We start from the raw sequence: 14,206 nt of genomic DNA, 5'->3' as shown, positions 1-14,206 counted from the left end.
ATATTAATTTTGGTTATCTAGTTTTGTAAGTTAAATCGGGAGTGTAAACTGAATGACAGTTAAGATTCTAGTGGATTTGTTTACATTGAACAAACTGTCCGTTCTTAAAGAAAGGCACAACCAAATTAGCCCGGTGTCTATTACCGCCTTTTTTCCGGGCATGTTCTTAATATCCGACTGAGCCCTCGAATCAATAAATTTCCCAATAAACAAAGAGCGCCACGACTCCTTTGGCAAAAGGGCCAATCATACATTTTGTTTTGTTTGTTTTACTGGGCCCCTGTATGTATTGCCGCCATAGGTGAAAACATGGGCTATAAAAAAAGAGGCGTGACTATGTTTAACGCATGGTTTTGGTTTCCCTTTATAAACATGAACAAAAAAGAAAAATAGCCGATTTTAGCTATTAAATAAATAAAATGTCAAATTCAAGCAAAATTGACGATCCACCCTTTCACAATGACATATTGCAACTAAAAATTGCAAAATTATCATTGTTAAAAATAAAAAAAGCATCGGTTTGCTTTCAATCTGAACACCAAAAAGTGCCCCAAATGGGTAACCTCTTAAAAGTTTCTTTTTGTTTTGTTTCTTTGTTTCATTTTTATGCCTTTTCCCCCAAACAGTATTTCTGTCAATTCCTAGGGGTAGTCTTTCCAACCTTCATTCCTGGAGGGTTTAACCCAGACTAGACTACCTTCCTTTTCTAAACTGATGGGTCTATCCAGTAGAGATCAACAAGTATTACCAAGGTATGGGGAGACTTAGGTTAGAAGGGACTTTTTACTTGTTAGTTCTATGTTTAAAAAGTTTTGTGAAAATATAATACATGTACAATAATACTTATACCTAAAACAATATCCTCTTGTGTCAATCAACCTGAGAGTAAAAAACCATTCTCCCTTCTGAATTCTATTTTTATCAATATTGGGGGGGGGGGGGGAAATCAACTTTTGTGGGTTTTCAGAGTTTTTTCCCCATAAGATTGCTTGGGCAAATTATTCTACCTGAATTTTTCAATGATTCATCTTTGGTAAGGGAGAGAACTATGGCACACCTCTCGTGTTTCCAGGGGACGTTTACTCTGTGCATATCAGCGGCTGAGAAGCCTACCATAAGTCCACAAAGAGGTTGAATACTGGCCTGAAATATAGCAGCTGCTTATAACTTAGATTGATCAACAAAAACAAGTTCAAACAGGGGAGATAATACCAACATTCTTCATATTCGAGTTAAAACAAGATGCAAATTTAGAGCAAACAAATTCTTTAAGTCATTTTTGTGTCAGAATTTCATATAATTACACTTTCAAAAGTGATTGTTGTCAGTGAATTATACAATTTTACATAAAGACAACAAATGAAACAACTATGCTCCTTTGAAAAAATTGTCTTCCATTTTATAATATCCGTCCATTACCCTACAAGATAACATAGTAACCAACCTGAACTTCACCGTTCTCATCGGTAAAATAAAACTGTCCAGTACTATCCACCATGTCTGTTAGATATGCAACAATTCTGAAAATATTACCAAAACAGTGTCCTATACTTTATTTCCTTTTTTTTCTTATTGTATATTTAACAAAACTATGTTACACAAAACTATAAATAATATTTCAATTATAGGTTAAACAAAACTCTAAATGATACTTTAACATTTTTTTTAATAATTTTCAATAATATGTTGCTTTTTTTGTTTTTTTTTCAAAATTCCATTTTATTTAGTTCCATCCATTGTTTTACTGTCCATGAACAGGCTCAATCAAACTGAGCCGTCAACATTGTCAATTTTTGTTGTTTTGTGCATTCTTAAGGGCTTCTTTATTTCTATTTTTGTCTATTTTATTGTACATATTATTTGTATATCTGTTCTAGCTTCATAGATCAACTTACATATAATCATCAGCATTATTAACCTGTGACATTTTACAGTCTCCATTTTCTTGTAGTACACAGTCGCTTGGTAAGGAATAGTCTGAAGCAAAAGTTTAAACACAAGCTCACTTAAAAGTTTACAAAATATATGTACATATAAATATATATCAAATTAACAAAAATGAACAATTCATATAAAATGTTATTAATAGATATTTATTTCAATACAAAAAATAAGGTAATAATTGAAAATTGTCAACTATCAAGGTCTAGGTCAAATTTGGTAAAACTACGAAAAATGACACATCTGTTGATATACCTAAAATTTAAGGCCAATTTATGAAGTATTCCTATCAATGGCTGAAATATAGAACTTAAAATGTCACACAAAATGCCCAGGTATAACCAGGATTTTGCAAGAACAAAATGCATATCAAATAAAAAAAAAATCGACATGAAAGCAGAACAATAAGAAAGACTAAGTTCATACCTGTGTTTAGATCACTAATGGAAATTGCAAAATGACAAATTTTAGCAGCTTTATACTTTGAAATTCCACTTAACACTTCAATATCAAACCTTCTAACAGCACCACTGAATACATCTCCGGGGTCCGTATTTTTAGCAACTAAAAATGGCAGATGGACCCTCATTTAACTCATTCAACCCTGTACACTGTCTACCACTTAAACCCTACTGATAACTGATAAGCCAACTCCTAGTTACCTTATTGATTTTATCTAAACTGTCTCCCTGAGGGATATTGCTGTTTTATTGACAGGTCATAAATAATAGGGGGTGCATTATGTAATTTGCCTCTGGCAATCTCATTTTTAATCCAATCAAGCTGAAATGACACATAAATGTTGGCAATAAAATTACCTAATCAGTGGTGTAACTTCCATCACTATGGCAACATGTTGGACTGATTTATTATCAATAAAATAAAGAAGATTTTCAACATGAAATCAGTTTATTTGTTATAAAAGAACTTTATTTATTGTATAAATTTCTATTAAAACATTCTTCTCCATAATATAATAATTTAAAAAATGTATTGAGAAATTTACTGCTAATTTACAAATTAGAAATGAATACTTTGGAAGCATTATGCAAATAAATAAGTATAGTAATGACTAATGAGCAAATATAAGTATTATGTTATGAAGCTCATAAAAACAGACAAGAAATGTAACATTTATGGTGCAGATGTGTATATACATCAGAAATTCATATTCATTAAAAAAACTTTTATTTTCCTGTTGTTTTTTTAAAGAAAATTAGAAAATTTAAAAAAAAACAATAAATAATTTATCTTTACTACTGTGTCTAAAAGTAAGAAAATATTAGCCGGAAAAAATAATCGATGAAATATGAATGAAAATTGTTATATGTGTGGATTAATTTTAGATAATTTCAAAATTATATATAATAATTATAAAAATTATATATAATAATTATATAAAAATAATTACAAAATAAATACAAAAACTGTAAGGTATTAACATTTTTGTATTTCTTACATTAGAACAGTTACTCTTATTTTCTAGAGCTTTCAATTATGTTACTTTTCTGGATAAAAAGGAATGAAAAAAAGGTCATCAACTAAATATTTTTGTAAACAAAATCAAAATTACTGTCTACAAAGTAGCTCAATCAGAAACACAGAAAAGAACAGTTCAAAGAAATCAAATTCATTTGAGTCCGATAATCAAGATCTGGATTTGGGCCTGTGAATGGTCTCTTAGGCAATTCTGACCGATCGTTTGTCTTCCACTGAAAATATTCCACATTTTCGTCCGCACTTTCAATTTCACTTTGACTGTCACTCGATCTATCCAATTGATTCTATTTCACTTTCACTATCGAGACTAATGTCACAATCCGAATTTGCGCTATTTTCCGTGTCGGTATCAAACATAATGTCAAATAAATTCTTCCGATTTTCCATTTTTTTAACGCAGTATAACTTTTTTTCAGATAGAGATATTTCGATAAAATTTTCACTTTCGTATAGGTAATCCTTTATACTATACATATAACGCGTTTCGTGATTGGTCAAAATACCTCAAATCTAAATATAACCCGTCGAAACAACCAATGAAATGCGCCGACATAATTCGTCACGCGGTATACAGTAGTAGTTCAATACGCGACGACTACTCTCGTCATGCGGGATAGCCGATAAATTTTATACGACGACTATACTCGGCGCGCGGTACACGATAACAGATAAAGACGACGACTATACTCGGCGTACGGGTCGAATGAGTTAACCTGAATGAATCGACTGATCCAGTCACTTTATAAAAACATACCTAAATCTGCACCAGCTGACCTACAGTTGAGTTTGACATCATGTAACAGCAGTTCTGATTGGCTGAAATATGTTGATGTATATATCTTCATCACCTCAGCCGCTCTGAGCAATAAACGCAATGAAATTTCATAGCCTTTATCTACCTTGATGAGCTGTAAACAAACGGCAACAAAAAACTAGTTTGAAAAATACCCGTTTGCTATGTTTTTCTAGATATCAACGCTGATTCTTAACACATGTTTTTGGTCATATCATGCCAGTCAATCCAGCTGACCGGCTTTGTTTTTCTAGATATTAACGCTGATTCTTAACACATGTTTTTGGCTTTAACTTGTCAGTCGATCCACATAATCGACTTTCCTTGATAACACAACAGTAATTACCAAATTCTTTGAAAGTTACAGACTACTTATACTACGTGAATTTTGAATTTTTTTGAAGTGAGAAACAAATGACTATAAGATTCAATGTCCCAGATCAACTGTCATGAAAAAATTACACCTCGACCAAGGATTGAATCAACAACCCATGGAATACTGACCCTACACTCTCCCTATTGGGCTATGTGGGACGACTATATCTAACAAAAGAAAAAATTGCTATATATGCAAATATGCTCATTTCAATACCATTGCCATTATATGGGCATGTCTTTAAAAAAAGTCTTTAAGATATAATTTTTTAGAGGAAAAAAGTCTAGGTGTAAAGTCTCCTTTCCTCAGACTGTAATAAAGAGATAAAATTGCTCAATATGTAAATATGTTCATTTTGATGTAAAATTACTTCAGTTACTTCATTTTGATACAAAATTACCTCAGTTACTTCATTTTAAATGTACAAAATTACTTCAGTTTACCTCATTTTAAATGTACAAAATTACCTCAATTACTTCATTTTAAATGTACAAAATTACCTCAGTTACTTCATTTTAAATGTACAAAATTGCCTCAGTTACTTCATTTTAAATGTACAAAATTGCCTCAGTTACTTCATTTAAAATGTACAAAATTACCTCAGCTACTTCATTTTAAATGTACAAAATTACCTCAGTTACTTCATTTTAAATGTACAAAATTACCTCAGCTACTTCATTTTAAATGTACAAAATTGCCTCAGTTACTTCATTTTAAATGTACAAAATTGCCTCAGTTACTTCATTTAAAATGTACAAAATTACCTCAGCTACTTCATTTTAAATGTACAAAATTACCTCAGTTACTTCATTTTAAATGTACAAAAATTGCCTCAGTTACTTTCATTTTAAATGTACAAAATTACCTCAGCTACTTCATTTTAAATGTACAAAATTGCCTCAGTTACTTCATTTTAAATGTACAAAATTGCCTCAGTTACTTCATTTTAAATGTACAAAATTACCTCAATTACTTCATTTAAAATGTACAAAATTACCTCAATTACTTCATTTTAAATGTACAAAATTGCCTCAGTTACTTCATTTTAAATGTACAAAATTGCCTCAGTTACTTCATTTTAAATGTACAAAATTACTTCAGTTTACCTCATTTTAAATGTACAAAATTACCTCAATTACTTCATTTTAAATGTACAAAATTACCTCAGTTACTTCATTTTAAATGTACAAAATTGCCTCAGTTACTTCATTTTAAATGTACAAAATTGCCTCAGTTACTTCATTTTAAATGTACAAAATTACCTCAGTTACTTCATTTTAAATGTACAAAATTACCTCAGTTACTTCATTTTAAATGTACAAAATTACCTCAGTTACTTCATTTTAAATGTACAAAATTACCTCAGTTACTTCATTTTAAATGTACAAAATTACCTCAGTTACTTCATTTAAAATGTACAAAATTACCTCAGTTACTTCATTTTAAATGTACAAAATTACCTCAGTTACTTCATTTTAAATGTACAAAATTGCCTCAGTTACTTCATTTTAAATGTACAAAATTACCTCAGCTACTTCATTTTAAATGTACAAAATTGCCTCAGTTACTTCATTTTAAATGTACAAAATTGCCTCAGTTACTTCATTTTAAATGTACAAAATTACCTCAGCTACTTCATTTTAAATGTAAAAAATTACCTCAGTTACTTCATTTTAAATGTACAAAATTACCTCAATTACTTCATTTAAAATGTACAAAATTACCTCAATTACTTCATTTAAAATGTACAAAATTACCTCAATTACTTCCGAGACAGTCACCTCTCTGTATCCAAACTTGTCAAATTCTTTTCTCTAAAATTAGCAAATCAGAATTTCAAAATATATTTGTATCAAAGACCATGCTTCTTCCTGTAAAATTCTATATATTCAGAGAATTCCACAACATAAAAATATCTGATATTATTATTGCAATACCATGATTTTAAAACTTCCAACAAAAGAGAAAAACAAGAGCCACCACCGGGCAACGCTTGACTCTTTTACTTTTTCTAAAAGCAAAAAATATATGGTTTAAACAAATCTTTAAAAAGAAAATTAAATAAGTTTTTCCTTTTTTAAATTTTAATAGGTCTGTAAAGTCACACTTATTGTTTTGTCCAAGTATGAATCCTTGCCATGAATAAATGACAAAGTTAAGAAAATATAATCAAAATTCAATCATTTGTCAATCAAGGTCATTTAAAGGTCAAGGTCATATCAAAATTATTTTACATGTCTGTTTGGTCACAAGTGTTGATTTGCCAAAATATAAATCAAATTCATACATCAATAACAAAATTGTGACAACTTAAACAAAATTCAATAATTTGACCTTTACCATCAAGGTCATTTAAAGCTCAAGGTCACTCAATATTTTAGGATTTCTTGTCCAAAAGGTTGTTTTGTCAAAGTATGAAAATAATCCATTGATTATTTACCAAGCAACAGCCAATTAAAGCGATAAAATCAGTAAAAATTATAAAATTTGACCTTCAAGGTCAAGACCATATTTGTATCAAGGTCATATTAAGTTTGATATACATGAAGGTCCTGACCTGAAAGAACTTGTGTCTCAATATGAAGTTCATCCACTTATACACTTACAAAGCTACAGCCAATTACAGAAAAGAAGATAATTTCATTATTTTGACCTTGACAGTCAAGGTCAATTTAAGGTCAAGGTCACATCTAAATTATTCAATATTTTTGTTTCGTAGCAAGTCTCGTTTTGTAAAAGTTTAAAGCAAATTCGTACATAAACATCAAAATTATGGCTAGTTATTAAATGTTTCTGAGTTATTCAATAACAGTAATTTATATTCTGTCAGACAACCGACACCGTGGTCGAGGGGCTAGAGTCGATGACTTCTAGTCCAGTTACCTCTTTGGCGTGGGTTCGATCCCCGGGAGATGCTTTGGTAGTTTAGCACGGAGGAAGGTAGTCTGGTACTAATGTAACTCTCCAGGAACGATGGTTAGGAAACAACCCGCCTATATGACTGAATTACTGTTGGGAAAAGACGTAAAATGAAACAAACAAATAAACAAACAAATATTCAGTCAGTAACAGGCAATTTTTTTCATAAGTCTTGTGGTCCAGCTTATCATTTCAATGTCTGGTTCAGAGAATATCATACCCTAGCAAGATCTGCTAAAGCCTCGCACTGGTCCTCTCTGATAAATCCATCAGCCAGAAATCGGTCCTGCCCATTCAGTTGTTTAGAATCTTGCAGCAACTTAACCCCGATCTTCTCAAACCCCTTTACATTCTCACTACGATTTACAGACCCTTCTACCGTGCTTGAATCAGCCACATCATTCTGGAAACAAATAATCTCAAGATAATATCTATAATAATTCATATGAAATGCATTTTCTTTCCCATGGATTTACAGTTTTTATTTTTGAATCCCAATTATCTGCTACATGTAATTGAATGTTATTCTTAATTTTCAAATGGGAAAAGACTTCAGGTTTCACAAACCAAACAGCACTTAAGCAAACTGAGCAAAGTCTGAGATGTAGGGATGACATTACAAAAGCCCCAAGGACCAGCTCAATTTCTGTGGTACATGAGCCTTTTTATGACAGTATCCTGAGATCCCTAATCTAAAAATGTTCCGCACATTTGTCATATATATAGTTTGTTTAATATGTAACATAATTAACATATGAATGTAATATTTTTAAGTCAAAGCATTAGTTTATTATTCAACAGGTCCAATAATAAAGAAAGAAATGTTGAACTTACAGAATTACTCCCTGATTCTTCTATATTTTCCTCCGCAATCTGATCACTGGGTAACGTGTATTTTTCTCGTATATAACTTATACTTTCATCAATCTGCCTCCATAGCTCAACATATTTAGCCGCAGCCTTTATATGGAAAAACATCAAAGTACATGTATATTATAGACCATTTCATAATATATAATTCATAATCCTTTCAAATACACTCATTTTCCATCACATCAGTTTTTATTACAGCAGCTAAGCTGAACATGAATATAGTTCTTTTTCCATCCTTAGCTTAGGTCTATGTTTAAGACAACATAAATGCACTAATTTTCAATGTTTTATGTGAAATCCAATAATTTAACCTTCAAGGTCATAAATGAGCCAAGGTCAATTTGAGAACATGGGTGAACTTCCATTTCAATACCTCTCGGAAGGTTGGTGGTTTTTTTCACTTAAGATAATGCATAAAGAGCACCCGAGGTCTTCCTTCACAAGGAAAGGTGGAGACTTGTTATATGACCTTTACTGTGTCAGTGTAACTTAAAATCCAACAAAACAAACAAGCAAGCATCCAATACCTAATTCTTTATACAGAAAAACTCCAATGCTCTCTATACAAAAACTCAAATGCACTTCCTTTCCAAATAATATCACTATATTTAATTAAACATTACATGAATGCAGGTCTTTAACACCAATCCTTAAAGAGACTCCAATGATTTGATCTTTTTTTGGACATGTCTGGACTGGAAATTAATTTTTGAGATTTTTTATACAGGGAAGTCAAAGACCGGGTCTGCGTAGCGGGCCCTGGCTTTGAATTTCCCGGCTATAGACTACACATGTATATTTAAAAGGAAATCAAATAAAAACAATTAAAAATTATTTTTTTCTAAACCTATCAGTGACGTTTTCAGTGTCATATCAAGTTGCGCGCTGCCATTTGAATGTAACATAATGATTAAAGGCGGGGATTTCCAATAACGGAACAATTGAAACTTTTCAGACTAATAATATTCTGCAAGGTGTTCCAAATGAAAATGGAAGCGGTACATGAAATAACGGATTTAACCTATAAAACGGAAAATGTAAAATAAAAAATAAACTATTATTTTAACCGACTTTCCCAATTTATATAGGTTTTGCCTAATTTCATATACTATTTGATTTGGGTCTATAAACAATAATGTAAGATCAAAATTGCAGATCATTTGCTCATTCTATTTAGTCCAGAATAATAATATTGTATGATTTCATAAATTTTTAGGGCAAAATAAGCTAAATATTGAACTTGTTTAAATGCCTTAAATTGCTTTTTCTTACCAAATTTTGTCCATTTTTTTGACAATGTGTAAATTATTTTGATAAAATTTTACATTTTAATACATTTAAAAAAAAATATTTCATGAAAATTAACATGAATCTGGATGCATGCCACTTTAAAACATCTATACTTGGTAAATTAAAGTATGAAATACCGCTGATGGTACAAATTCTGTTTCTTTATGACGTAAAGTTCTGATGTAATAGTCTTTATTAGCTAGCATCTCATCATCAAAGGGCCTGAATAGAAGATAATTGGCTATTGATTCAAAGGCTTTTTCCAAGTTGTTCGCTGAAATAGAATAACAGAAATTAAGAACATTAATTTCAGGCCATTTATTTTCCTTTAGCTGAACAAGAAACTCAAAGAATGGTTTCTGTAAAGTCTAATCAAAGTCTGTGCAGTGGTTCTGAAGATAACTCCTTTAAATCTTTATATTTCTATTTCAGCATCTTGTTTAGCAGACAGGAACAATTTACATGTAAGCAAGAATAATACACAGTCATTAAAGGGAGACCACTGAGATTTTTGGACATGAAGGGACGGGATTTTGTTTCCAGATTAGTGTCCCATTTGATGTAAATGCAAATGGTCCATTTGCTGTAAATACAATCAATAACCTGTGTGCAAAATTTCAGATCATTTACTTATTTCCATTTTTCCGGAATAATCATTCTAATTGTGTAAAACAATGCAAATTTGAAAAGCGTTGCAACGTTTATAACTCAAATCGGGCTAAGAATAGCACAAAAATTTGATTTGCAATTTATATTTGAGTATATTTCTTATTTCACCTTTTGCATATCTTCATGGAAACCATCCAAAATTGGTCTATGTTACAATTTGAAATTTTATGCTTTTTAACTGTTTGGACCTCAGTGAAGTTCAATTCACAGATTATTCCTATTAGGATTCATAATGAGCTGTCCATAAGACAGCGTGCACTTTGACAGCAAGTAAAGGGGCAGTCTGTATAACAGTAATTTAGAGGTATGGGACTTGTGCCCATCATGCTGGATAATCATAGAGAACAAGTGTGTGAAGATGCAACCCATTCCCTACATTAGTTATTGGGATACCAACTTGTACCAAAGTGGGATGCCGACACCACTTGTGTACAATAGCTCTCCCTATTCTTAGTAATTAATTAATTAATAGTCAAGCAAAACATCTGCCCTGCAATTAAAGAGAAGATGCCATTCAAAGGTAAGATAAAAACACACATTAACAACAGCATTTTGACAACAGAAAACACAAGATTGTCAGAGTTTGAAATTTGATTCTCATACACTCCATTCATTTTAAGAAAGAATAATATGGAATATTTGGAAGATCAATAGGGCTTCCATTTATTTACAAAATTTGGAAGAAAGGGACTGAAAATGTTTGATAATTGGAAGTCACACTATATAGGTAAAGAAGGAAAAGCATTATATTCTGGAAGACACAAGCCAAACTGACTCCCAAACTTCCATGGAAGCCCTGAGATCAAGCTGTGATATTAATTTAGTCAATTGACTCTTTGAGATCCATCTAAAATCCCTGATATTAATTTGACAAAATTAAGATAGTACAAATTTACCTTCATAGTATGCATATTGAAGATAATTATAATGTTCCTGAACAAAATTCTCTAGCTCTTCCATTCCAAATGTACTTAGCTTCTTCAGGCATTTTTGCTGACACACCAAGACTGCTACATAATGATCTGCAATTACATAAAAAATCAAAATAAACTTAATAGTGGAGACCAGTCTAAAATCATAGCATTTCATTGGCTAATTTCAAATTTTAAATTTTCAAACTGACCAATTGGAAAATTCTGAGACTGGTTCTAATTCAATGCCTTAGCAACCTGATAATTATGCATATTGTAAAGAACCATAACCAGTCAGACTCAGAGACACAACATATACCATTTGAATTGGGGATTTTTTTATATGTTTTGCTAAAAATTAGGGGAAAAGCCCTGAAACCTAAGACACCATAAATTATCACTTTTTTTCAATTTAAATGAATAAATCAATGAGTCATGTATGTATATTGCTAACACTAAAAGGCTTTTACCACTGGTTAAAGTTGTAATTCAGTTTTCAAGAATAAAAGATTAGTATCAATTTCATTTTGAAATTTTATTTGAGAATCTTTTCTGAAAAAAGAAACACCATTCATGACTATATAATTGTCAGATATAAGACACCCTATACTATATGGTATCATTATATACAGTTCACTCAAACAACTCCATTCATACAAACTCACCATCCTGTCCCGGCAAGATTAATAGCTACAAAATATCTATATTTTTCTACCTTTGTTCTATGCTTGCATCCCCAGTTAATAAAAACTTATTATACATGATACCATTTCTCAAAAATTAGCTCCATCTACAAACTCTCAAACAAATTATCATGGGCACTAGGAGTTTGAGTAAACAAAATTTGACTGTACATGAATAGTTGTAGCAGTAAAAATTTGAACCTCCAATAGCATTGAAAAAATCCGGCAGTCTGTTATGACGGAATCCCTTTTCACAACCTGCACGGCATTTCTCCTCTTCTATGAAATACAACCTAAGTGATTCCTCAAATGTTGCTGCAGCCTCGTCCCAATTACCCTGGTTATAAGCATTTAGAGCCTTAACATATTGTTTCTGAAATACAAATAAAAAAATTTCCTACATCTGCTACTGCTCAAACCTAAATTACTTAACAGGGTTTCTTTACCTTTCATAGCGCGGGCCATTCATATATGCCATACTTCAGTAAAATTCTTCAAAATCATGCAGTTTTACATTATGTACAATTCAATTAATATCAAATCTATTCTTCCTGTTTTCTGCAAAATTAACAGTGTTATTTTTCTCCAAATTTAGAGGCCTCTATCTTATGCAAATAAACCATGCTTATGGAGTTGTCTCGGTACAGACTACAGTTTCATTTTTACATGACATTATACACATAAATAAGAATAAGTTTTACAACAAAAAATGAGATAAGAAATGTGAAAAATTTACTTGATATTCTTTTCTTTCTAAATCAACAAAATCTGTTTCCTTTAGCTCTGGTAAAGTTCTGTAATATTGTAGATTTTCTAGTATACGGGTATCATCTTGATGTGTTATGAAATATGTATATGCTGCCGCCGCTGCTTCTGTTAGCTTTTTTCCCTAAATTCAAGAAGAATAAAATTAGCTTATTACATAATATAACATTTATTAAAATGTAATTTTAAAGAATCTCCACTGTCATCTAGCCTAAAAACATAAAATTTGATTTTTTTAAAATAGATCAACTGGGGCACTAGAACAGAAATATGTGGGAGATAATTAAGAAATTTACTTGAATAAATTCAAAATGTATATCATATTTTAGAGCCCTTTTTATCCTGTTTTCAATGAAAAGCATTGCGATGGAATGATCTGAAATTTTGCACACAAGTTATTAGTCTAGACCAGTATGTCTAAATACCAAATATGAATTCATTTTTCGCGAATATGAACGGGAGTACCGAATATGAATATTATTTTCATAAAATCAGCTCTTCTGGGATTTTCCAAATAGAAAGAGGATATAGAATATGAATATTCAATAGATATAAATGAACTTTGTCTGAAATAGTGTTGTAAACAAAGACAATTATTATTTACCTGCAGCATGTCATTGAATGAAATTAAATGAATTTATTGCATAGGTTGCAAATTATCCTGACCAAAAAAGGCAAAAATATACCAGAATGTGAGAATACCAAATACGAAGGTTATATAATTATGTTAAATTTAATTATCGTGTAAATATTTGACTGTGACATAATTATGAATACTCTATACTAATAAACTTATCAAAGATTCAATCTGTAACCACCATAACAAACCTTAAAATAACAAAACTGCATGAAATTATATGGAGTCCTCTCTTCAAACTTCTTGTCATACACCATTTCAATTTCCTCCTCCGCACGATCACCTAGTTTCTTCTTCTTACATCTTCTTAAACAATTAGATCTTTCAAGAATATCATGAAAAATTAATTGATGGGAAATCTCTTTAAATTCTGGTTGACCTTTTTTACAATTTAGTCGACAATCTATCACAGTATCCTTGAAGAAATGAAAATCGTCAATGGCTCTTTGGAAGAATTCAGCACATTTTGGCCATTTTTCCTGCCTATATGCGTCCATACCCAGATCATAATACTGTGCATAATTTGTCAAACGGTCATGCATTAGACTTTCAACAAGTGTAATCAAAAATGGTACATAAGCGGCTAAAGAGGTCCTCATTCTTCTTTTTCTTTTGTTTTCCTACTTTATCTTGGACTTTCTATCAAAAAGTTGAAGAAAAAAATTTAAACGGCTTCGCTGAAAAGCGAAAACTTACAACAGAGTAATAATAATCTAAAATTTAATGTTTTAAACAAAGTACAATCATTAATATAAGCTTTGGGTATATCAACATCACAATTCCGATTGCAGCATCCCACGTACAAAACTTTCTGCAACTTTTCAAACGACTTCCGGTGAAATGGGATAC

The 14,206-nt window shown here is 31.1% G+C and overlaps 1 protein-coding gene across 6 annotated transcripts in view; it reads right to left on the bottom strand.

Moving 5' to 3' along the window:
• LOC132735786 (prolyl 3-hydroxylase 1-like) overlaps nucleotides 1-14,206 on the bottom strand; it is an 81,902-nt gene extending 67,696 nt beyond the window's left edge. For all 6 annotated transcript variants that reach the window (XM_060722776.1, XM_060722775.1, XM_060722774.1 and 3 more), the window contains exons 1-12: nucleotides 13,549-14,206; nucleotides 12,692-12,844; nucleotides 12,157-12,328; nucleotides 11,258-11,383; nucleotides 9,830-9,966; nucleotides 8,364-8,489; nucleotides 7,750-7,932; nucleotides 6,368-6,424; nucleotides 4,196-4,349; nucleotides 1,896-1,977; nucleotides 1,445-1,520; nucleotides 1,008-1,143 (exon numbers count right to left, since the gene is read on the bottom strand). In XM_060722776.1, coding sequence (XP_060578759.1) covers nucleotides 1,008-1,143; nucleotides 1,445-1,520; nucleotides 1,896-1,977; nucleotides 4,196-4,349; nucleotides 6,368-6,424; nucleotides 7,750-7,932; nucleotides 8,364-8,489; nucleotides 9,830-9,966; nucleotides 11,258-11,383; nucleotides 12,157-12,328; nucleotides 12,692-12,844; nucleotides 13,549-13,956 — 1,810 coding nt within the window. In that variant the 5' untranslated portion in view covers nucleotides 13,957-14,206. The remainder of the gene's footprint in view (nucleotides 1-1,007; nucleotides 1,144-1,444; nucleotides 1,521-1,895; nucleotides 1,978-4,195; nucleotides 4,350-6,367; nucleotides 6,425-7,749; nucleotides 7,933-8,363; nucleotides 8,490-9,829; nucleotides 9,967-11,257; nucleotides 11,384-12,156; nucleotides 12,329-12,691; nucleotides 12,845-13,548) is intronic.

Source organism: Ruditapes philippinarum, unplaced genomic scaffold (assembly GCF_026571515.1).
Source record: "Ruditapes philippinarum isolate M1 unplaced genomic scaffold, ASM2657151v2 ctg839_1_1_1_1, whole genome shotgun sequence".
In the NCBI taxonomy this organism is placed as follows: Eukaryota; Metazoa; Mollusca; class Bivalvia; order Venerida; family Veneridae; genus Ruditapes; species Ruditapes philippinarum.
This window is presented reverse-complemented; position numbering and strand designations above follow the sequence as displayed.